At 45.3% G+C, this 25,851-nt stretch overlaps 1 protein-coding gene across 7 annotated transcripts in view; it reads right to left on the minus strand.

Annotated features, from left to right (window-relative positions):
* szt2 (SZT2 subunit of KICSTOR complex) overlaps positions 1-25,851 on the minus strand; it is a 127,468-nt gene that overhangs the window by 71,704 nt on the left and 29,913 nt on the right. For 6 of the 7 annotated variants that reach the window (XM_042057768.1, XM_042057763.1, XM_042057766.1 and 3 more), the window contains 21 exons: positions 25,352-25,523; positions 24,622-24,714; positions 24,392-24,470; positions 23,301-23,663; positions 22,404-22,542; positions 21,751-21,864; positions 21,219-21,288; positions 20,694-20,879; positions 20,250-20,507; positions 19,301-19,604; positions 17,222-17,296; positions 16,168-16,306; positions 15,200-15,326; positions 14,627-14,747; positions 12,653-12,805; positions 11,743-11,845; positions 11,291-11,405; positions 10,669-10,756; positions 6,359-6,477; positions 2,887-3,051; positions 1,124-1,208 (listed from right to left, as the gene is read on the minus strand). In XM_042057768.1, the coding sequence (XP_041913702.1) occupies positions 1,124-1,208; positions 2,887-3,051; positions 6,359-6,477; positions 10,669-10,756; positions 11,291-11,405; positions 11,743-11,845; positions 12,653-12,805; positions 14,627-14,747; positions 15,200-15,326; positions 16,168-16,306; positions 17,222-17,296; positions 19,301-19,604; positions 20,250-20,507; positions 20,694-20,879; positions 21,219-21,288; positions 21,751-21,864; positions 22,404-22,542; positions 23,301-23,663; positions 24,392-24,470; positions 24,622-24,714; positions 25,352-25,523 (3,068 nt within the window). The remainder of the gene's footprint in view (positions 1-1,123; positions 1,209-2,886; positions 3,052-6,358; positions 6,478-10,668; positions 10,757-11,290; positions 11,406-11,742; positions 11,846-12,652; positions 12,806-14,626; positions 14,748-15,199; positions 15,327-16,167; positions 16,307-17,221; positions 17,297-19,300; positions 19,605-20,249; positions 20,508-20,693; positions 20,880-21,218; positions 21,289-21,750; positions 21,865-22,403; positions 22,543-23,300; positions 23,664-24,391; positions 24,471-24,621; positions 24,715-25,351; positions 25,524-25,851) is intronic. The other variant, XM_042057765.1, reaches the window with a different exon arrangement.

Here is a 25,851-nt window from a genome sequence, read left to right on the forward strand (position 1 = left end):
GAGAAGGGTGCGTGTGTGTACTGTATGTGTGTGTGTGTATTTATGTAGGTGTGTATGTGTGTGTGTGTGTATTTATGTAGGTGCGTGTGTGTATGTGTGTGTGTGTGTATGTGTGTGTGTGTATATGTGTTTGTGTGTGTGTGTGTGTGTGTGTGTGGAAGGGGTATGTTTTTTTTTGCTTCCAGGCGAGGTGCATCAACAGGTACAAAAAGGGCTGAGTGTTTATTAGCGACGCTTGGCGCTTCATCATCTGCCTGGTCATTTTAATATGGGCGCCGGTGAACGCAGAAGTGACCAGTCAGCACATCCAAGGTGATGACTCTTTCACTCTCTCTCTCTCTCTATCCCCCCCTTTTTTCTCTTTCTCCCTCACTCTCACCCTCTCCCCCAAATCAGCAGCTTAAAATAAAATAATAACCAACATAAAAAAACTGCAGTCTGCAGTGCTAACAGGGGCAGGCGAGGAGAAGATGGAGGGGTGGGGAGAGGAGGAGGAGGAGGAGGAGGAGGAGAGACGAGAGGGAGAAGGAGGAGGTGGGGATGGTGGGAGCAGAGGAGGAGGAGACGGTAAATTACTCGAGAAAGGTAAACAAGGAGTTGGGTCTAATTATAGAGGAGCCGAGGAGCTTTCAGGTGGCGAGTGAGATTTAGGGCGTGTAATGTAGGGTGTGGGGAAACAAATCACAACCTGGGAGACACAGGGAGGACACCAGAGATAGACGAGGAGGTGGGGGCATACAGGTAGAGGTGGTGTGGGTGAGTGTGTGTGTGTGTGTGTGTGTGTGTGTGTGTGTGTGTGTGTGTGTGTGTGTGTGTCTGTATTTGTGTGTGTCTGTCTGTCTGTGTGTCTGTTTGTGTGTGTGTCTGTTTGTGTGTGTGTCTGTTTGTGTGTCAGTGGGTGTGTGTCTGTTTGGGTGTCGGTGTGTGTGTCTGTTTGTGTGTGTGTCTGTTTGTGTGTGTGTCTGTTTGTGTGTGTGTCCGTTTGTGTGTGTGTCCGTTTGTGTGTGTGTCTGTTTGTGTGTGTGTCCGTTTGTGTGTGTGTCTGTTCACTTCCATAGGCTGGGAGACAAAGAAAGAAAGAAAAATGAAAGAATGAAAACTGCCTGAGAAAGAAAGCAGTTACCTTTTCCTCCGGTCCCTTGGCCTCCAGGCTTGTTGTAGAGGTAGAGGTCGGAGTCTGGCAGCTCACTGCTCAAGTGGAAGTAGTGCTGCAAACCAAGGGCACAATACACCGTCAGACACCGTCAGGACAGAGAGATGCAGAAAAGAGAGAGCGAGAGAGAGCACAGAAAGAAAGAGAGAGGCACAAAACATAGAGAGCGAATGAGAGGGAGTGAGAGAGAGAGAGAGAGAGAGCAAATGAAAGTGAGAGAGAGAACAAAGGGAGAGATAGCGGGAGCGAGAGAATGAGGGAGGAAAGGAGAGGGAGAGTGCGAGCTCACATCAGCACATCCATATAAAAGAAAGTCTTGTCAAAGCGCCCTCAGACTATGCATATCACATTGAATACATTAGCAGCAGAATTACTTGCATATGAAATCTCGGGCATCCTGGAGTTGTGAACTCCAGCAGGACTTTAACCCCCACAGTGGCCCCCTCATTGCCCAGTGGTGCTGCATGCATTAAGACCATGACACCTGCTTAATGTGGGCAGTGGTTCGACCTCTATTAAACATACAAGGCTGGGCCTGTCTTACTGTATATTTAAATACACAGTGCATGTCTGGAGACAATCCATTGGAGAGTTCGGCCAAGGTGTGGGTGTTTCTACACAGATTCAGTGCCTCATTAAAGTCAAAGGTCTCAGCAGTAATGCATTTTCAAACGCTACACAGCAAAGCTTCGTGCAGTGTGCTTGCGAAGCTCGCCGAGGGTGTATTTGAAGACTGACTATTCAGAATTCTGCTGTGCTAAAAGGCATGCTTTACAGATCCCTAGTTCTGAAATTCATCCACGAAGGAGGTTACGTGTTCACGGTTTGTCTGAATGTCTGTCTGTCTGTTTGTTTGCAGGACTATGCATAAAATGCGTAAAACCTGTGATTTTCATCTTAGTGGAAAGTGGGTGATAAAGGTGCAACATGGACACAGGAAGAACCCATTTGATTTTGGAGCAGTTTTGACTTACGGGGCGGCAATGACAAATCCTGTCTCACTTTTGCTAACGTTGCGAGATACAGCATTTGGCCTTGGCAGCGGTCTGCTCTCTCTCTCTCTGTGCACCTCCGGTCTTGATATATGATCATGTGCCCAGCAGTGGTGCGGACCGCACCGGTCATTCTCACGAGCCGTCTTGGCTATTATCTATGTAGTTTTTATGCCTTGGCTCACAAACCTCATGAAAATTTTATAATACCTCTCACAGCTGAACATCATCAAAAATATCGCCAAAATGCATCAGTTTGCAAGTTAGTACCCAAGGCTCAGTGGCAGTATGAGTGTTAAACTTTAGTTGAGTTGACAAAGTCCCATGTATCTCCTACCAGGAGACTACTGAGGCCAGTGACAGCACTGACAGGGGTAAGAGGGACTCAGGAAGGGATGCTGGTCAGCTCCTGTCAAAACGGACTGACAGACATCATTAGGGCACTACCTGGATGTGTCTGTGTGTGTGTCTGTGTTGTCTGTGTGTCTGAGTTGTCTGTGTGTCTGAGTTGTCTGTGTGTCTGAGTTGTCTGTGTGTCTTTGTGTCTGTGTGTAGAGAGACAGGGCGGGCTCTTTAGGTGGTGCTCTCCATGTTGCTGGACCACACTACTAGAAGGAGGTATAGGAAATGCGTGTGTGTGTGTGTGTGTGTGTGTGTGTGTGTGTGTGTGTGTGTGTGTGTGTGTGTGGTTGTTTAGACCCTGGAGCACTGCAGAGAAAGGAACAGGCACTAGGGCGCTACCTTGAAGTGGTGCTCCATGTTGCTGTCGGTGTACTTGGGGATGTGCAAGAAGATGAGCAGGTTCTGCCTGAGGTAGTGGGCCACAGCCGGCAACCAGCACAGCGAGTACTGGGGCAGGGAGAACTCCATCACCTCCGTGGCTGGGGAACCAGGGGGCTGGATGAACTAGAGAAAGAGAGGGAGCGAGAGAGAGAGAGAGAGGGGTTACCAGTCTGGTCCCTGTATTATACATGCAATCTTTCCCCACCCATCCATCACATGATCCATCCATCACACCTACTATTCACGCATGTGATTAATTCATCACTCAGTTCTGGAGAAGCTCCTTTTTCTGTCAAGCAAGCATCTATTACAGCTTTACTCAAGAAAAGTACACCCATTTCAGCTGAGGTGAAGAACAATATGTCTCCCTTCTTTCCTTCTTGTCTTGAGAAAGTAGAGTTTAAGCACGTTTCTGATTTCCCTTCTCAGTGCAACTTACCAGACCCTAAGCAATCTGGTTTCAAAAATGGTCATTCTATCAAAACTGCTCTTTTGTCTGTGACTAAAGCATTAGGTGCAGCTAAGGCCTCTGCTCAGTCATCAGATTTTATTTCTTTTTACTGGGGTTACCTGCAGCTTTTGACACAGTGCATGACATTCTCCTCTCTATATTATCTGAGGTCAGAATTTCTGGAAAAGCTGTTAATTGGTTTGCATCCTACCCCAAAGGATGTCCATTCAGTGTGTCTTGGCAAAGGCAGGTATGGAATTCTGATGACTTCACCACAGGTGTGCCTCAGGGATCAGTACTAGGGCCCCTTCTTTTCTCTATTAACACCATTTCCTTGGGTGAGATCATTCACTCCCACAGATATGCTTATTACTGCTATGCGAATGATACTCAACTTCACATGTCTTTACCACCTGATGTCCTTCCTCTTTCTGCTCAGATTTCTGTACGCCTCAGGGGTATTTCAGTCTGGATGAAAGATTGACACCTTCTGCTCTCTCTCCAACACTGAGCTAATAGAGCTATTCCCCAACATATCAGCATCCAGCTCGGCTCATCTTCACTGACCCCAGCTAAAACGGGACGTACATTTCTAAAAGCATGTAGCCTCAGTGACAAAGTCATGTCAGTTTATCCAATACAAGATCATATCTTATCTGACACAATGTCTTATAACTTCTTCTGCAAGCCATGTTTCTTTCCAGACTGGACTCCAGGTGGGAGCTACACATTGGTGGTGGTTAATGAGGCTCCCCCTTCACTGTAAAGAGCTTTGGGTACCTTGAAAAGTGCTATATAAGTTGTTGTTATTGTTAGCTGGCCTAACTGCTTGTGTAGTGAAACCTTTACAGACTATTTAAACTGCAGCAGCACACCTGGTCTTTAATCAGCCAAAGAAGACACATGTAACAAGTTAGTTACTCTTCATTGGCTTCCTTTAAAAGCCAGAATTTAATTGAAATCCCTCACTCTGGCCAACTGGACACTGGATCTGCAGCTGGATTCAGCTCTATGTCCCTTTCTTTCAAACTGTGGTCCTCTGATAAGCGTCTGCTGTGTCCACCATCCATTAATGCTAAAAAGTCAGTCAAAACTATTTTCCTCTGTAATTCCTCGTTGGTGGAATGCGGTATTTAATGTTCTATGTTCTTATGATAGTTTTGGGACTTCCAAGAAATGTTTCAACTGTACAACTTGCACTTAAAACATTTATCTAATAACATAGTGTTTACTATAAGTCGCTTTGGACAAAAGTGTCTGCTAAATACCATAAACATAAACATGCTTGTATATGTTCTGATTTTGTATCCAGCTTATACATACGAGTTGTGATATACAAATGTGTATATGCTCTATATCTGTATATGATCTGATTTTGTATCCAGCTTATACATACGAGTTGTGATATACAAATGTGTATATGCTCTATATCTGTATATGATCTGATTTTGTATCCAGCTTATACATACGAGTTGTGATATACAAATGTGTATATGCTCTATATCTGTATATGATCTGATTTTGTATCCAGCTTATACATACGAGTTGTGATGTACAAATGTGTATATGCTCTATATCTGTATATGATCTGATTTTGTATCCAGCTTATACATACGAGTTGTGATGTACAAATGTGTATATGCTCTATATCTGTATATGATCTGATTTTGTATCCAGCTTATACATACGAGTTGTGATGTACAAATGTGTATATGCTCTATATCTGTATATGATCTGATTTTGTATCCAGCTTATACATACGAGTTGTGATGTACAAATGTGTATATGCTCTATATCTGTATATGATCTGATTTTGTATCCAGCTTATACATACGAGTTGTGATATACAAATGTGTATATGCTCTATATCTGTATATGATCTGATTTTGTATCCAGCTTATACATATGAGTTGTGATATACAAATGTGTATATGCTCTATATCTGTATATGATCTGATTTTGTATCCAGCTTATACATATGAGTTGTGATATACAAATGTGTATATGCTCTATATCTGTATATGTTCTGATTTCTTGCCCTTAATATGATCACTACTTTGGCAATGCAGGCAACTTTGAATTTGAATTTGAGGGGGGGTGGAGAGATAGAGACATAGAGATAGAAAGAGAGAGATAGAGAAAAAGAAAGAGAAAGAGAAAGAGAAAGAGAAAGAGAAAGAGAGAGAGAGAGAGAGAGAGAGAGAAAGTGTGTGTGTGTGGATTATGTATCCCCAGACCAGTGTGGACAGCTGTGGCAGACAGCATCCCAGGCAGAGGAGGCAGGCAGGGCAGGGACAGGAGGAGGACTAATGAGCCCTGCTTAGCTACTGTCTCCCTGCGCAGCACAGCATAGCACCACAGCTCCGCTCAGCACAGCACAGCTCAGCTCAGCGCTATGGGCCTGAGACATGAGTCACGGCACCAGACAGCCCGCTGCTTAAGATGCTGCCTGCGTTTAGGGCTGATTACAACCAGAGCAGGGGCAGTGGCAGAGCAGAGCAAAGAGAGACAGATCAGGAGGGAGAAAGAGAGAGAGAAAGAGAGAGAGAGAGAGAAGGAAGGAGATAGAGAGAATTGAAGGGGGATTGATGGAAGAAAACATAGATAGATAGATAGATAGATAGATAGATAGATAGATAGATAAAGATAGAGATAGATCGATCGAAAGATAGATAGTTCGATAGATAGACAGCTAGTTTGATAGATAGATAGCTCTATAGATAGATAGATAGATAGCTCTATAGATAGATAGATAGATAGATAGATAGATAGATAGATAGATAGATAGATAGATAAAGATAGATAAAGATAGAGATAGATCGATCGAAAGATAGATAGTTCGATAGATAGACAGCTAGTTTGATAGATAGATAGCTCTATAGATAGATAGATAGATAGATAGATAGATAGATAGATAGATAGATAAATAGAACTGGAGATCGTAAGGGGGGGGGGGTGCAGAAAAGAGTTGAAGTTCACCTCCACGTCAGCCGGGGTCAGTTTGCAGTTGCGGACGAGCATCACCGTGATGATGTCCAGCGTGGCCTCATCCAGACGCTTACGCAGGACCTTCACTAGCTCGTCTGTGATCTCAGGACCTGCAAGGAACACACACAAACAGAAAACACACAGATCAGCCTGTGACATGAATGACCCCATTCAATACCCTGACCACCCTGCTTCAACATCCTCTGACTCCATCTATTCACTGCTGCAGGGGCTGTCAACAAGTTTTTAACAGTAACAGGCAAGGTTGAGTTTATCAAAGAAGCTTAAAAAAGGGGGGGTCAAGAGCAAATTGTGCCCACTGTGAGGTTACATAACACAAAACCCACCATACAGATGGCTAAGAGTAAGACAGAAGTACAGGGATATGAACAAAATCCTCAGTGGCTATCCAGTCCTGGAAGCAGTTTGCTTTGGAGTAGACTTGGCCATGACCCAGCACAGATCTAACACCAGGTCGGGGCTGGAACCAAGGAACAACTGTGACTAGACGGAGGATGCATTTCCTATACGCCTTCTGAGGCCGCTGTCAAACAAACAAACAAACAAACTTATATTGAGCTCTCATATATCCCTTACTGTTATGCTGAATGCAGCACAACTACAATATGCTCATCACATCCAATACTTTTGGAAAATACAGCCAAGATCAGGATCTGATCTGGATCAAACTCAGACAGGTATCGGAACGGGTCTGATCCCATAAGGAGTCGGGAGGTATCAGAACGGGCCAGGTCCCATAAGAAGTCGGGAGGTATCTGGCTGGTGGGAGACTGGTGTGACACAGCACAATGATGTTTTTGGGGAAACACATCTGGTTTGGACCTGGATTAGATCTGGTTAAGATTCTTTGAGTGTGAATTCATTCAGCCCCCCATTCAGCATCAGCAGCTATCTGAGGATCTCAATATTAGGGGTTTCAACATCAGGTGCATTTTGGATAATATGCTCTCTGGATTGTATAAAACAGGCCAAATACTGAAATATTTCACACAGCATCCATTACGAGCAGGTGAAGGCTTGCACGCATGTTCAAACACCAGGGCCAGGGAGCAGAGAAATTCCCTTGCATGTAACATCCCATCCTCCTCCTACATTAAACTACTGCTTATTACCTACCAGTTCTCAAACCTTGCTTCTGCACTGCCACAACAGGGGCACCATCTCTCATCATTTCACAGAAGAGACACTATTTAATTAACCATCGAGGAGGAGGACCGTATCTCCATGGCTTCTTCCGCACCAGCAAAATATATGCAAATCAATAGTCTGACAGGTGTCTGGAGCCTTGGAGCTCCTTGCATTAAAAACAACAACAACAATAACAACAAAAAACACAAACTTCAGATCCCTGGATACAAACGATACCCGTGAATTAAAAAAGTTGTGTGGCGTGCCAACGTTGCAGGAGAGGAATAAATTTGGGAGAAAAAGGCTTTCACAGCAAGGCTTCCTTCACTGCATAGGTGCAATCCTCAAATGGCCATCGCTGTTCTTGAAAAACTGTCTGACACAATGCGCATCAATAGCTCATTTGCTAGAAGGCTTCCAAACTATTCTCATGGCTTCCACACACAATTCAATCAAAATGCCAAACCACATTTATGGAAAACGCATAGTTGGAACTGTCATGCATCATAGCAATCGATTACAATGGATTTCATTGCTTTTTCTGTCAAATATTTTTCACGTTCATGCATTTCCCAAGGGCCTCATTCATAGATGTGCTCCCATCTTGATTCTAAATAGTCTAAACAGTAATGACCTGTCAGACATATAAATGGCACAGATCATATGCCCCTGTTGTTGCAATGTCAAATAAACTGTCAACAGGTGAATCATGAGATTCACATCAGGTCTTTTTTTCCACACATGTGTGGTGCTACAACTAAAAACGCACAGGCTGTCAAAATGTAGTTCAGGAACTATCAGTTCTCAAACACATTTTAGCCTCAGGGCTGACACTGTACTGTATGCACAGAGTTCCTGAATATGGAACAGACAGACATCAAATGGGGTCAACAGGCTGCTCTTGTATAAGGAATAGATGTAAGAATATATGCATGTATGCACTTATCTCCAGACGTAGGAAATACACACGAAAAAGCTACCAAGAATGCCCATGGAATATTGCAATATATATGCAATGCCTTGAAATGTATGAAAAAGACCAAATCATATTAACAAAATTATGAAAAAGAATGATCCGTCCAACTTGTTGTACAAATCATGAATGCAGTCAATGATCAAAAAATAAATCTTGAAAAATTAAATATTATCTCATTCTGTGATTTCTGTGTGTTCTGACGGCAACGTCCATAGGAAGATGTGCACGGCTGAACGTCTACCCACAGTATAGGAGCAGGATGATGTCAGTCATAACCCTCGGCTGGAAGGGAAACACAGAGTATGATGGACAGGGACAAGTCCCAGTTCCAGTCAGAGAATGACAGGATCTTTCAGGACATCTGAAAGGCCCCTACATCTTATGTAAATGTACTGTAGAAACACTTTTAAGGAGTTACAAGGTCCTGACAAAGTGATGCAGCTGTGGCATTACTAAAGATGAGGAATGAACAACTAGGCTGTATTACCACCTCGCTTTGTGAACGTCATAGGCAGAAGCCATATTACATACAGAACCTTGCAACAGTATTCAAGTCAGCATTTTTTGACAACTACAGATCCTTGCACACATTTCCCCAATCAGATTTATAATGTAAGCTAGACTTGATGCCATTTTTTGCCATGCAAAAAGATGCCAATATTTTAGATTCATATTTAAGCATCTACGTGGTTGCTTTAATACACTGAGAATGTTTTTTACAGTCATATGAGATATGAGATAGAGCTTTTTGGCCAATTCAGTAGCTCACAGAAACACACCAATGCATGAGGTGTTAGCAATGCCAATACTGATATGGCAAGCATTTTTAGTAAACCAGAAAATTATGTAGATTTTTGAGGGTTTTTGAATATTTTTGCAATCCACAGTAGGTACTCTTAAGAAACTATTAGATGTGCTCTGACTGCTAAACTCCATTCAGGAAAGTTTGACTCAATGCCTGAAAGGTTTCCTGTGTCTCTTCTGAGCAGCTTTCTACTCCTTTCAGCTGTGGACTCTGTTCCCACATAATTAAGGAGGGTGAGTGATAAATGGGCTAAAGACCACGTGTCTGTTCTACCTGTAGTGGATACAGCCGGCCACGCCACAGGAAGGGCAAGAAACATTTAGAATGCTAATGCTAATGACTAATGCTATTCTACTTGAATGGGAAATCAGATTTTCAAGTAATTTCCCTCAACAGATACATCTTTCAAATGGGCACATCGTTTTACCCTATATACATTTTCATTTTTATATCACTTCACCAAAGTTCATTTTGCACAGTCAGGCTTCCATTGGTGTAAAAAAATATACTCTGTGGCAAAAACCTGAGTTGGTTCTTTCTAATTTGTGTTGGGTGGAACTGTTTTGACAGTGACTCAATCTCTGCACAGAGCGAAAATGTAACCTTGGTGTGCAGATGGTGACTGTATCAATCCCTATGAGAAATGAGAAATGAACTCTCCTACCAGAGCTATTCTTGGGCGTTCTTTCATGAATGTATTTATTCCATTTTGAAATGTGAGGAGCTGGAGATTTTCAGTGCTAGTTATGGGAGGTGAAATACAGTGGTGTGGGTGGAGCACACTAACTAAGGGCTGAAATGGTGTTGCCCTGCACAGTGCAAACTGATACAATGCCTGCAATTTCAAGTTCAGATTTAGGGAATGGTGAGGTAAGGCTTAGAAAAGGGGGGAAAATGTGCTTATGCAACTGAGGGAGTATAAAAAAACGTCTGCATTAAGACAGTCTGTGCAGATCGGGTGGGAATGGGGTGACGTCATGGCAGTGGGTACTCAGGGAGGCGTTAGGGAGGAGCAACAGTGACCCCTAGTGGACAGGAGTAGAAGTGCAGCCGGGAGGCTGTAGGCATGCGCACTGAGCTGTGCTGAAATGAGTCAGCCATTTCATCCCCCCTTTCTCCTCCCCCTTCAGGGCAAGACAGCTGGGAGTTGTAGAGAAAGGGAAGGTGTGGGGGAGCTGGGTTGAGGAAGGTGGAGGTGTAGCGTTCGCTGAAAAAAGAGAGAGGACTCCAAAACAGGAGGTGGGTGTAGTGAAGGAGGCGACAGATAGCAGGTGGCACGGAGCTGATCGTACTTCTTTGGCTGCCTATGGCACACTCGTTTTTGCTCTTTCTTCCCCCTCTCTCTCGTTCATCCCTCTCTCTCTGTCTCACCTGCACTGCCCACACCATGCACCAGCAGGAGGATGTGTTTGTCCACTTGTCCAACCGGTCTGGAGCCCTCAAGCGAGGAGCGGGACCCCTGGGGAGTACAAACCACAATTAAAAACAAGGACAAACCCATATGCAGATAGTCACTCCAACACACACACACACACACACCCATATGCAGATAGTCACTCCAACACACACACACACACACAAACATGCAGATAGTCACTCCAACACACACACACACACACACACACACACACACACACATGCAGATAGTCACTCCAACGCACGCACGCACGCACGCACGCACGGCCAGCTCAAGGCAACATTTGAATGCGTGAGCTGGTGGGCCCATCCATCGTGAGTTTTGCATGGCCTCCATCGCCATCCCTCATCCTCTCAGAAGTAATTACAGAAGCCGCTCAGCTCCAAAATAAGGGACACTTGTCATTTGCTACCCTATAAAGCCCAAGGACGCGTTCCTGCTTTGTAAGCAGGAGGTAAATCATGCAGTCGCCGGCCATTTGACTTCCCCATCACGAGCAGGAATCAGAGCCCTAATGGCTCTTCAGGGCCGCAGTTGCCGGCTGCTTAATGAAAAATGACACCAGGGGATGGATACCGTGAGGTCCTCGGAGTAGAGGGGCTCCTGGCTGCGGGCCAAGCCCATAGAGCGTGCCATGTGCAGGTTGCCATCCAGGTCGGAGTACTTCCCTGTCTGGGACGTCTCAGAGAGTCTAGGAAGGGAGAGAGAACGGAGGGAGGTTGTAGGACAGAGGAAAAAAATATAGGGAGCATCCATATATAGAAGCAACACAACAATTAAGAAAGAAAGAAAGAAAGAAAGAAAGAAGGAATGAATGAAGGAATAAACGAATAAACGAATAAACGAATGAACGAATGAACGAATAAACGAATGAAAGAGAGCAAGAATGAAGGGATTAAGGTCCAGAGAGAATAAAGGTCTGGAGGTATGTGGTTTGAGCTGAGGCAGCGCTGCACTGCAGGGTGGACGAGAAGAGGGATTTAAACGGAGGGAGGTGTCAGGGGACGGCCAGAGACGAGAGCACTGACCTGAGGTAGAAGACGGATTTGGTGGTGCGCTCCTGGTAGACGAACATGTTCTTCCTGTTGACCACGCAGAAAGCACTGAGCACAGACCGCAGGGCCTGGATGGCTACAATAGACAGAGAGAGAGAGAGAGAGAAAATCAGTTATCAGAATAACTATTTCTTCTTTCTTTAAAACTTTTTAACAGAAATTGTTGTGTTTGCATCACTGCTTTAAAAAAAAAATGCTATTAAAAAAATGCTATGCTGTATGTAATGCTGTATATAAAACAGCTAATGCTGTATATAAAAAAGCTCATCTAGACTAAATTGAAAAGAGAGAGATAGAAAGAGAGAGAAAAAGAAAGAGAAAGAAGCAAATAGGCCATGAAGACTAGCACAGTAGCTCAAAATCCACTATTTCCATCCTTAATGTGATTGAATAATTAGGACTGAGATGGCGGTCATCAAGACAAACTAGGATATGCTCGGAGTTGTGGTTTCAGACTCATCAGAAGTTTGTGAGTTTGTGAGGGAGAAAGTCTCAAGCATTAGCCAGTAGCTGCCCCCAATCATTAGTGGTGGATTTTAGTGTGATAGCCCAACTTTAATTAAGTCCTTTAAACTTAATATCCTACATAAGGGCTTTGCTTTTTTTACAGCACTGGACCATTGTCTTCCCCAGACAATGTTAGTGGAGCTAACAGCTGCCAAGAACTTGCAAGATGGTTTGTTTTGGTGATAATGGAGGAATGTAGACGTACTTGGCCTGCTGTCTCTTGATTGGTCTCTTGTGCCGCCACTCACCTTTGGACACGCCCATGTTTGCTTGTTTGCTTTGTTTTGGTGTTTATGAAGGTGCTTGCAGTTTAGAAGAATAGTGTAGATGTAGTTTGCTTGCTCTTTCTTGATTGGTCTCCTGTGCTGCCACTCACCTCGGGACACGCCCATGTTGGGCCCCATCTTTAGTCGGGGGTGAATGTGAATGACCGTGCTCCACACCACATCACAGGCAAAGTGGCCCGGAATGAACTGCATGTTGGCCGCTAGGTAGTCTCGTGGCTGGTAGCTCTCATCTGCGTTGTAGTCTACAGAGTGATGAAGACCACATACAGCAGAATCAAACATTACCCATTTTATCTTGTGGTATTTTATTTATAAAAGCACTTTTACCTAGTTACATTCGGGCTTTTATCCAAAGTGGAAAACTAATATATATATATATATATATATATTAGTTTTCCACTTTGGATAAAAGCCCGAATGTAACTTCTACTATATACACTATATACACTAACTATATACACATACACACACACACACAGTACATCCGTATCTGTATGTGTTTCATAATTGTGGGTGACAAACCCAGGACTATGATTTCAATGATATCTCGCTCTGCCAGTTGAAACACGAACACCGACAACATCATAAAAAACAAAGAAACAAACAAACAACAACAATAAAACAACATAAAGTACAACAGTAAGCCCAAATGAGAGCCAGAAGCTCTTAAAGGAGAATTCCGGTGTGATATTGACCTAAAGTGTATCGAAACATGATACCGAGTGTGAACGTATGTCTCATAGCCCATCTCGGCTTGTCCCCTGCACTCCAAAATCTGGCGCTAGTTAGCCGATGCTACCAACATCTTTTTCAATAGTGGTGCTTCGGCATCGGGCTAGCCATGCAAATAAATCACTGTTTTACACCCATTTACGAGGCTCAATGTATCTCCACACTTCATTGGTAGACTTCCGAGGGCCCTGACATTTAAAACGAGACATTGAGAACTTTGAAAAAGCACTGGTAGTTTACTTACAAGACGATTTATACAGACAGTATCTTCACAAAGTTTAGCGTTTGCAGCCATCTTGAATTTAGTCACGATAAGTCGAGCAACGAGTAAGAATGAACAGCTATGATAAGGGATCAGATTCCAAAAATAATTCAGTGGAAATGCATGGATTCCAGTTTCTTCCAGTAGCAGCAACTGGAATCCATGCATTTCCACTGAATTATTTTTGGAATCTGATCCCTTATCATACCTGTTCATTCTTACTCGTTGCTCGACTTATCGTGACTAAATTCAAGATGGCTGCAAACGTTAAACTTCGTGAAGATACTGTCTGTATAAATCGTCTTGTAAGTAAACTACCAGTGCTTTTTCAAAGTTCTCAATGTCTCGTTTTAAATGTCAGGGCCCTAGGAAGTCTACCAATGAAGTGTGGAGATACATTGAGCCTCGTAAATGGGTGTAAAACAGTGATTTATTTGCATGGCTAGCCCGATGCTGAAGCACCACTACTGAAAAAGTTGTTGGTAGCATCGGCTAACAAGCGCCAGATTTTGGAGTGCAGGGGACAAGTCGAGATGGGCTATGAGACATACGTTCACACTCGGTATCATGTTTCGATACACTTTAGGTCAATATCACACCGGAATTCTCCTTTAATGGCTCCTCAGAGTCCTCTCTGCTCCAGGGGACCCATTTCACAGCGCGTGCCACGGCGTTATTGCTTTCAAAAACAAGTCTCTGCGCCATCTCCTGGATCCAATTCATTTACGGACAGTGAGGCGGAACAATCAGCGATATTAGGAAATTACCCCGCCGATTGGGGCTTAACGGCCGCCATAAAACAGCACAGGCTCAAAAGGGCTGTCAGAGGGGCTCTGAAGAATCATGAGACTACACGCCACTGACGAACCCACAGTCATTCTGAATGATTAAACGTGGATGCACCGTTGACCTTATATTTACAACTGAATTGACATTGCAACTTGAGTGTGTGTGAGTGTACATACTGTATGAGCAGTGTATGGTTAGTGTATACAAGTGAGTATATGCGTCTCTCTCTCTCTTTCTCTGTGTGAGTGTGAGTGTATGTGAGTGTATATTACTGATGTACCATCGGAGTTTGCCACCCTCTGTCTGTACAGGGACTCGTTCTTCCAGATATCCTCCTCACTCTCGGCCACCAGGAGGGAGTTGCACACGTGGCTGTCGTGAAGGTCCTGCAGCAGGAGGCGCTGTGGAGCAAGAAAGGGGAGACCAGAGTGGCACATCACACACATGACCGATAAACGGGCTATCACACACACACATGACCGATAAACGGGCTATTGCACAAACAAATGAATGGTCAGTCACAGAGAGCACATGTAATACCACCATAGACAGTTTTCTGATTGATCCAATCTTAGCCATACCGCAGTATTTACTGGGGCCCACAGTAGACAATGGCATCAATGGCTAAAAGATGCTACAATGCTTTAGCAGTGCAAGCTAGCGCAGAGTTGGCTAGAGTAAACTCTCCCAACCCCCTACAGGAAAAAGAGGCACAGCACTGTTTCACTAATAAAGTTAACAGCCTCTCCAAACCCAGAGACTGCGGGGACTAGCTTCAACCTCCTCCTGCTGCTTCTCCATCCCCCAAAGTCTCTCCCCATATCCTGTTGCCTGGCACAGTGGAGGACTCTACCTGGTTAACGATGCGGCAGATCTCGCCGATCTTTCTCACGAGCAGCTGATGTAGCCTCAGGTACTCTGGGATCTCCTCCTCTTCCTCCTCCCCCGAGCCTCCTCCCTCCTTCCCCCCGATCAGACTCCTGCAGACGGAGCCGGGAGGGGAGAAGCAGACTCATTAAACTTACATGCCTTTGCCGTGAACAGTGATGAGAGGAGTAAGTCATTGTCATAATAAATGCATGATGAATCGTTAAAACAATTATACGTCTACTCGTTCACCCGGTCTCGAGCACACTACACCTCTGGCATGAATCTGTCAAGCAAGATTGCAACAGCTCCAAGTTCACACGTTCATGTCCCGATGAGCTCAAATACAGATCAAATGTACAACTTACCTACACTCTATAGGTAACCTGCACAGCAACAAGCTTTGACTAAGTGTGTCTGCTAAATAAACGAAAGCAAATTTAAAAACACAATTGAAGATTTACTCTTTTTGGCAGAAGCTTGTTAATTGAATTCGACAGCCAATCAAATTACATTAGTCCCTTCCATGCGCCTGAAGCAATGTATTGATTGGCTAGAATACTGTATAGCTCAGTCAAACTCCCTTTGTGTGTATCCCATTTACAACACCAGGACTTTTTGGCGTGCACAGCACACACACACAGCAGAGCTGCAGGATCCTGAGGAGCAATTCACTGGATCTGAAAGTGTATTAAACTAGAATCGCTGACCACTCGTTTACACTCTCAAAAAGAATAATTGCGAATGCCGAAACAAAACTCTGTCAAGATCTATCGAACAGCTAGTATCCCGTACATGAATTCAGCCTAATCCTAGACTAAAAGCTTTCTTTCAATGGAGATCGCCATCAAAGTTTTCTTTGTAGTCTATACTAGGCTTAATCCATGCATGTGAAACTAGCTCCAAGTGTTCAAAAGTAAATCAAGATGTGGATGTGATTGTTGGCTACTGTACCTTGAGTGGGAGAAGACTTCCACCCGGTCTTGGTGGATCTTGAGGAGGAGCCAGAAGTCCGGCATGAGTGGACTCTGGGTCTCCTGCTCGTCCAGGGTGGGACTCTCGCACTCCGAGTCGCTGCTCCCCCCGTCATAGCCTGTGGAGCACCAAAGGCATTACCTTCAGCCATTACCACACTAATGAAGGTGGATTGGAGACATTTAAATGCAGCCTTGCGTTGATGTTTGAATGAGGAGAGAGGATGAAGGGGCCGCTGGCTTGGAAACAGCGGGGTTTTCGAGGGGTGGTGGGGGAATCATTCAGAGATACAAAATTTAATTTGCTTTTAACTTTTTTTTCACTTTCTTCTCCAGTGCAGTCAGTTAAGCAAGACGTATGTGGTGTACGAATTTTGCCTCGTCATGGAGTTAGTAATGGGGCTTAGAGACAAAATACTTTGTGCAGACAAAGTGACACTGCATACTTTCAACAATTTCTATAACTGGGAAACTAAAATTGCCACAGTCTCTCAAAGTTTTTTTTTTTTTTTTTTGCAAATGGTCTCTTTAATTGGCATGGTATGACTGGCAGGAAAACCGGTGAACCACTTTCTTAACCAGGCACCTTTATAAGCAACACAAAATCAACAGTCTGTGGACGATCAGTTTGCATGCCAGTCAAAGCAGGAGACTTAAGACTCACTCCTATGAAAATGTGACACAATAAGGGCTGAACTAACGGACTGATTTTGAAAAAAAAAAAAAGTTATGCACATCCTAAAATCTGTAAAAATGGGGCCTAGTTCAAAAAATATGAGAGCACTATGGGTTGTGGTTCATTCCATAAGTTAACAATAACGAATGGATTCCAAAAGTACAGAAAGGTCAGTGAGTGATAACCATCTGACAGTGGTCTGTGACGCGTTGTGGAATCTACATCTGGCTAAATGGATGCGTTACTGTAGTCTGTTTGAGCTGGCTAAGTGGAGGAGTTACTGTAGTCTGTTTGAGCTGGCTAAGTGGAGGCATTACTGTAGTCTGTTTGAGCTGGCTAAGTAGAGGCGCTTTCCTACCCAACATGTCTGAGTCCAGGCTGCCTTGACTGGACACCACACTCTGCACGCGACTGGGCCGAAGCTTCCCACTGCCTGTGGAGAGATGGCGCAGACAGACGCTGACGTTAGGAAGACACAGGATTTCACTTTAGATATACACTGTTCACTGGTGCCAGCACTTAAAAAGAGCACACAGTCCCACTAGATCTGTCTTTTTCGGAGAGAAACTAGTCCCCCTACGCAGAACGCGAGTCACAACGCCACCGGTGCTAAAAAGTGGAGTTTAGCGTGAGCTGCTTCTGGTGTATGTCAGAGCCCATCAGGGCAGTGTGCTGCTACCACAAGAGGAGAAGGACAGAGAGGGAGAAAGAGAGGGAGGGAAAGAAGGAGGGAGAGAGACACATATTTCTCATTCTTTCCTAATTCTTCTTATTACTACCAGTATTACTACCGTCTACACTGCACACTATATCTTTTGTCCTGTCTATGCACCAACTACTTTTTATATCACATTGCACTTTTCTGCACTTCTGGTTAGACACAAACTGCATTTTGTTGTCTCTGTACTTGTACTCTGCACAATGACAATAAAGTTGAATCTACTCTAATCTAATTACTTCTATTGTATGAATGCTTTGGCAATACTGTATCTTCAGTCATGCCAATAAAGCTTATTGAATTGAACTGGGATATGGAAGGAGCGAAAGGTAAGAAGAAAGAGAGAGAGAGAGAGAGTGCAAAGAGAGAGAGAGTGATAGATAAAAAGGGAAGGAGAGAGACATAAACAGACAGAGAGGGAGGGTGACACAAAGAAAGTTATGGAGAGAGACAGACAGAGAAGGAGAGAATGCAACAGTGAAAGAAGAGAGAGAGAGAGAGAGAGAGAGACACACACAGAGTGAGGGAAGGAGGGAGAGAGAGTCAGAGACAGAGAGAAGGAGGGAAAGTAACAGAGAGAGAATGAGAGAGAAGCAAGCAGAGCAGGAAGAGCTGGGAGAAGAGGGGTGTGCGGTGAACCTGAAAGCTCACACTCTCCCCACATGTCAACATCTGTTCCCATTTTGCCTCCTGCCAGCAGGTAATCCATACGGAGCACCCAGGAGAGTCGGCTGGCTCCCTCATAGCTGCAGTGCCGCTGTTGCTGATGGCGCCACGGCAACAGTTGCCACCGCCACCACCTCTTGCTGGGGTCTCTGGAGGCAGGTGTTTTCAGCAAGTCACCGGCTGGATGGAGCACTAACTGTCTCCGGCACGACTTGCCGCGTTTAAAAAGGGCACCGTGCCCTTTACCAAAGCACCGGCAGTTTGCTTGGGGCACCGCGTCCTGTAGGGAGCACCGCTAACTCGCTGGCCCTCTGCCACACGCTCATCGCCAGGCGTCACGGTAACAGGCACAGCCCGTAAATAATACGGCACGGTTCTGCTGGAAATGTGCTTTTATCGTAGACTAGGGACCGCGCTTTCAGGAACTCTACGTCCTTAGGGACTTTTTTCTGGGGAGGACTTTGAGTCCTGATAGTGAAAACACTTCAGGAAGAAACAGAGGTGGTGGATGACAGCTGCTTTATTTCTGGAGCCATGTGGTTGTTTATAGTCTGCAGCACTCACAGACCAGGCACCAAACCTACAAGTCTACAAGTTTAGTGTTGTCCTCCCACTATCAACTATGCCAAAGAAGCACAACTCAATTCAATTCAATTCAAATTTCTGATGAAGTTGTAATGAATTTGATGTAGTTCCTTTCCTGGGACATCTACAGTATATTGCTACAAATAAGTCTCATCAAGAGCAGCCAATGTTGTTAGCATTCAGTGCTTCTTGCCTGTCTTCACCTAAACAACTTTACATTACCTACCCACTGGGAAGGAAGAAATCCATCTCATTTAATCACTCATCAGTGGAGAATCTCCATACCAAGTAGTAAATGATTAATTCATATGTTTCAGATAGACAGGCCCAGCTATAACACTATTGGCACATCTAGGAAATTGCTTTCAACAAAATTGGGTAAATAAGGCGATGCAGCTTCTTTAAACCAATAACCCTTTTCAGTCAGCCTAGCCTCCCCCTGGCCCAGTGGCCCAGTGGCGTACTCACTGTGAGTGGTGGACTGCACAGACTCCGCAAGGCTGACGGCGGAGGGGGTTTTGGGGGGCGACGTGTGCTCCGAGGAGCGGTCAGTGCTGCTGCTGGCCTGGAGCTGCGCCGTGCTGCTGGTGGCCGAGCTCTGGGAGCGGACCTCCTCAGAGTCTGGACGCCCCAGAGCCTTCGCCCGGCCCGCTTCGCTGGCCGTCTCGGGCGCAGGGAGAGGCTCGCTTGCCGCCTCCCCTCCTGCTGCTCCTGCCGCTCCTGCTTGGCGGTCCTCCTCCTCCTTCCTCTCCTCGCTGTGCGTCTGAAGGAGCTACAAACAGGGATGAAAAGAGGAAAAAAAGACTGAATGCAGAACACCTCCATTCAGAGCTCCAAAGCAGCTTACAGCTCAAAATGTATCGTAAAAGCACCAATTTCAAAAGCGCCCCTTTCATTAAAAAATTCTAAAACAAAGATGTGTTTTAATACTTCAAAATAACATTTGATAAATGAACCTTACATTTTTCAGTAGCCATAGGTGTGTAGATTTGAACAAAATCTGGTTTGGTTCTTAATGGGAGCATGCTTAATTTTGTTTGCTCGGAGTTTGGTGCTGGGCTGGTGGGTGCTCTATTTCCACCCACTCACTCGGCACATTTATGGTTAGACCAAGAATTCGTCGCAAAATCAAAATTCCACTGGAGCTCCAAATGGATTTGTACACGCAGCCCTACAACACTGTTTACAACTCTTCGACACGGTAAAATGTCATTTTTGGTACATAGCTAATCTAGATACACTTATGGGGTGGGTGTTTGCGTTTCTTTAGGAATCCGTCATCTTGGTTTGTATAGAAATGAATATTAAGTGACACGTACACGTAAAAGGGCGGAAATGCGGTGACGTTCCGATATGTATTGGACTGGTAACACTATGAAATGTATCTCTTTTTGCAGTCGCTCATGAAGTGGCCTACCTCAGCTTCCACCTCCCTGCTTTCTGCTTCAGCTTTGACCTCAGGAGCTTTGCGTGGGGAGTAGCTACTGGCCTGGGTGCTGGCAGGTTCCTCTGGTTCAGGGCAGTGATTGGTCTGCTCCCTGGAGAAGGCGGTGCTCTCTGAGAGGCGCTTGACCGCTTGCAGCCTTTGAGGGTGAAGCCGACTCAGGGACATGTAGTGGAAGTTCTCCTGCTCCCCGTTCAGAACATAACCAGTGAAGGACAGGCGCCTGAACTCCTGTGCACAGACAGACACAGACACAGACACAGACACAGACACAGACACAGACACAGACACAGTCCACACATGGGTAAAGACAAAAATAGTCAGTGCATGTTTATCTTCATTGAGTTGGGGAAATTCAAGAATAGTTTGTTTTAATATGGTGTGCTGCAGAGGGGCATGAGCCGGAGGCATGCAGACCTCTTTGAACTTCTCCAGCGACTGCTCGGGCCCAAACACAAACTGCAGGGGCACCACCTCGTAGTGGCATCGTGGACGTCCGCAGGAGCGGCACACGTGATTGGCCACCTTCTGCAGGGTGGACGTGTTGATGATGCGAGAGTGCCGTAGAGCTGAGACGATCTCATCCTGCAGCAGCCAGCGGATCTGCAGAGACCAGGAGAGAGGGAGAGAGAGAGAGAGAGAGAGACAGAGAAAGAGAGAGAGAGAGTGAGAGAAGAGAGGGAGAGGGAGAGAAAGGGAGAGAGAGAGAGAGAGAGAGAGAGAGAGAGAGAGAGAAAATGTAAGCAAGAAGAAGAGAGATATTGAAGTGGACAGAGAAAAATAATGAGCTCATCTACATGCTACATCTACAGATCAACCTGTTATGATTTATGGACCATGGAGAAGATAAGGCATATGGATCAGAGCCAGGTGTTGACTTTTATTTAGCCATAAGATTTAGCGATCCCAACCTCATTCCATGAGGACAGCATACACGCTCACCTCATCCATGGTGGCCAACACTGCCATTTTATGAGGAACAGGCAGTTTGGACAGGGGATCACCCGAGACCCTGGAAAACATGGAAATGAGACTATTTAAATTCAGCTTTACCTATTTATAAGGCACCATCAAAAAACCAGCACTGTCTGAGCCCGCAGCCTTGGAAGATCAAAGCCTCTGTCTGCCATTCACCAAAGCCTGACCAATCAGAGTACTGTATAATGTGTTAAATCTTGGCATGCGTCACCCTCTGTCTCTCTCACACACCTGACACCCTGCGCAAGAAGGGTCCTAAAGCCCTCTCCACTCAAGTCTCTTGATCGCCCAGCACTCCTACCTTCCCAAAGCATTCATATTTCATATCAGCTCAGCCTTTTCCCCAACACTTCAGATTTCCCCAGTAGAACTCTCCAGCCTGAAGCCATATAGCCTCAAGTGCTCTTCCTCATTCTTGCTCATACGCACATATCTTTCTTCTCCTCTTCTTCCTCCTACCACAAATCCCCTGCGCTGGTTCCCCTCGGCAACCTACCCGTCCATGCCGACGCCCCGCAGGTCCAGCACCCCCATGAGCTCCTCGTCGGAGCGGTAGGACGACGGTTGGCCAGGAGAGCGGTTCAAAGACACGCTGGACTCCGACGTGTACCTGCACACAGACAGCGGAGAGGACAGGAAGGCAGGAAGGAGGGCAGAGAGAGGTAGAGAGAGAGGAGAGATGGAGGGATAGAGAGAGGTAGAGGAGAGATGGAGGGATAGAGAGAGGGAGAGAGAGAGAGAGGTAGAGGATAGATGGAGGGATGGAAAGAGGTAGAGAGGAGAGATGGAGGGAGAGAGGTAGAGAGAGAGGTAGAGAGGAGAGATGGAGGGAGAGAGGTAGAGAGGAGAGGAGAGATGGAGGACAGAGAGAGGTAGAGAGGAGAGGAGAGATGGAGGGCAGAGAGAGGTAAAGAGGAGATGGAGGGATAGAGAAAAAAAAGAAAAAAAGAAGTCATGGAAAAAAAGATTCAAAAAGAGCCAGACAGACAGACAGTGAAAGAGAGATAGAGAAAGAAGGAAAGAAAGAAAAAATAAAAGATTCTGTAAATACGCTCATTCATGCAGTGAGTTTGTGCTGGCCAAACCCCCCTCAGCCAGGTCATGCGTGTTAAGAGTGGATAATTCTGCTCTATTGATTTTGGACTTCACCTGTTATGATGGAAGTCTGAAGGGATGACCTCTATCTCCAGGGGCAACGTCAGGACAAAAATGTCCAGTGTAACCGAAAGGTCGCCCAGGTCAACTGACTGAAGGGACTCTTTGTTCTCCAGGCAAGAAATGACCTCTCCTGTAAATAATTTAAGAGCCGGAAAGGGCAAATGAGACAAAAAAACATCTCCACGGCAACTGTGGCACTGCAAAACCTGCGACAAAAGAGACTCTTGGCAGGGCACACTCACATAATCGCTAATCACTTAAGAGAGTTCACGCTGTCAAAACGTAAAAGACTCTGAAGAAGGGAAGCAATAAGATGTTAGCCCCGAAGGTGAGGCAGTGTTTGTTAATGAGGAGTGCTGTATCAAAATGGGTTAATTAGCAAATGTCAAAAGTGCGCAAGAGTAGCCGATTTAATCATTTCATTTATTTCTAGAGCTCATTTCAACTAACAAAAGTGGTATGAAATTAAATGATTAGAAAAGTTCAAATCAAAGTGTTTATGTTTGTAGCTGTGTGTGTATATTTTATTTATTAATGCATTCTGTCATTTAGCTGGCACTCTTATGCAAAGCAACTTAAAGTGAACTGATTACAGGGATAGTCTCAGGGTTACAGATTACAGCGATAGTTTCAGGGTTAAGTGAACTGATTACATGGATAGTCTCAGGGTTAAGTGAACTGATTACATGGATAGTCTCAGGGTTAAGGTCCCAGGGTTAAGTGGCACAATGGCGGCATCCCCAGAGATTGAACCCACAATCCTCTGGTGCTTCATCTGGAGGCCCAGATCCCCACTAGACCACCACCATGTGTGTGTAGATGCGTCTGTGTGTGTGTGTGTGTGTGTGTGTGTGTGTGTGTGTACAGATGTGCATGTGTGCGTCTCACCCAGGCAGGTGGGCAGTGTCTGGATGGGCATGGAGCCGTGGCTGCTCTTGATGTTGACGGAGCAGGTGAGGTGGACGAACAGCGGGGGCATCTCGGGCTGTGGCCCCTCGGCCTCCAGCAGCGAGTCTCCGTCCAGGATGCTGAAGGAGTCCTCGTCCTGGTTCATGGTGTTCGAGTCCGACAGAGACTCGTCCTCGCCCTCGCCTCCTCCACCTCTGCCCCCAGCGCCATAACCACCGCCTGGACCCTCCTCCTCGCCGCCACTGCTGCCCAGGGCGTCCATCCGACGCACGGCCTGCTCCCGGTACTCCACCTCCAGATCCGTGTCGCTCTCCGTCACGATGCGACAGCCGGACATGGTCTCTGGGGGGCGGGAGGAAACAAATGAGCTGACCCACGCTGTGGCTGTATCTAGCTTTCCATTTTGTCACGACAACCATGCCAGCTTTTTACTTTCAACACAAAGTATATTCATGGTCAAGCATGTGGTTATATCTGGATGTTCAAGATTCAAGACTGGGACTTGTAAACGCATGTAAATGAAACATGGACACATTCTTGGTCTGCGCAGTTGAATGTCAGGTCTAAATCTGGAAACATGCAGGGAAAAGTCTACTGCCAAGGTCCTTTTAGGCAAGTCCCTCCACTCGGCGGCCATATTGAACCGCTTTTTGGGCACTTATCGGGAATCTATTTTGGGTAGAAATGCGTGCGCGCAAGGCTTCATGACAACAACCTTACTCCAGTCATGAGATCACAACACACGATTGGCACGATGTATTCACAACACAGCACATGATTGTTACAATGTGTTGGCTTTTTTGCTGCGGAAGGTGGCGGGATAGGTGTAGACAACTGCCATATTGCCGTTATAAACTAGCCCCATGCATTTCTATGGAGGATATTTTGAGTGCTGTGTCTCCTCAATAGACTCTGCTGCTGCTGAGGCAGTTTCAGCAGTGACAAAGGCATTTTCCCTTTTCAACATGGGCACAGACAATACTGCACTCTGTAGAAGTATACAGAAATATTCAGTGGACAGAAGGCAAGGTGGAGTTGAGGAAGGTCGGGGTGGGTTGACCATTACTCACCGTCCTCCGTAGCCAGCTCTGCCTCGGACACCTCCATCTCCTCACTGGGCCTCCTCTCCTCCTCACACTCAACATCCTCCTGTGAAATAGACACAGACACAGACACACAGAGACACACACACACAGAGTTCAATAGCAGCCAAAGGCCAAGGCAGCAACAACAACAGCCAAAGACAGGTTAACAACCACCTGCAGAAAGAAATAAAAGCAAACTGTATTTGCACACACACCTCTTTCTTGGACGATGGCGGGCAGTAGAAGAAATAGTGTGGGTTGGAAGGCACCGTCTTGAAGTATTGAGCACCGATCTCCATGAATTTATCCTGTTATTACAGAGGGGAGCAAATATCAGCATTTGCATTTAATTATCAACCAGTCGATTCTTCTTCACTTTAGTTCTATGCTTTTATATGTAGAACATTAACATTGTTGGAAGCCTCAGAGTCAACAGTGGTAAAAACAACCTCCTTAAGCAGAGAGACCTTAGTCTCAACCCTGCTCAGAAGGGGGGCATGTACCAGTGACCCGCCCAGTAACGAGACAGTAATGAGAAATGAGAAATGAGAATGAGACAAAGGGAGAGTCAGGGACGAGGGGGAGAGAGACATAGCAACACAGACATGAGAGGAACACAGGCCTGACATTCACATCTGGTTCATCAGGAGTCCTGGATAATATGGGATATGGGCTGGAACTAATGACCATTTTCATGGTCGATTAATTTGTTGTTTATTTTATTGATTAATCAATTAGATGTTTGATCTATGAAATGTCAGAGAATGTTGAAAAAGGCAAATCAGTGTTTCCCAAAGCCCAAGATGACATCCTACAAAATGTTTGTTTTGTTATATTCAGTTTCAGAAAATCAAATATAAGAAACTAGAATCAGAGAATGTTTACTTTTTTTCCTTCAAATGACTCCAACTGATTCATTTATTATCCAAATGATTGTATAAGCACCTGTATAATCTTGTGGAGATCTGGATACACTTCACACTTCTGCTGGGAGCTGAGGAGTGACAGAGGGAATTCTGGGAATCTGGAGGACTTGGGCTCGTCTGCGGCGAGTGGAGAGGTGGGGTCGGATGACCAATCTCTACTCTCGACCTCGCTCCCATCCTCCAGGTCAACGCTGTCAGTGCAGAAGTTTCAAAACATAAATGTGAGACACAAGATATCCCTGCTAGGCTAGCACTTTAAAATGACTGCAGTTGTTGTCCATGTTATTGATGATATGATCCATGATGGAAAATTATTTTGTCAAATCTTAATTATTTATGTGTGTGTGCGCGTGTGTATGTGCGCGTACGTATGTGCGTGTGTGCGTGTGTGTGTGTGTGTGTGTGTGTGCGTGCTTGTGTGTGCCTTTGACCCTCTCTCAGATGTGTACCCTAGCCTGCAGCAGTCGTACGCTAAAAATGCCAATAACCTTTAAAGCAGACAATCTGCCACCAGCAGCT

Source organism: Alosa sapidissima, chromosome 12 (assembly GCF_018492685.1).
Source record: "Alosa sapidissima isolate fAloSap1 chromosome 12, fAloSap1.pri, whole genome shotgun sequence".
Taxonomy (NCBI): domain Eukaryota; kingdom Metazoa; phylum Chordata; class Actinopteri; order Clupeiformes; family Clupeidae; genus Alosa; species Alosa sapidissima.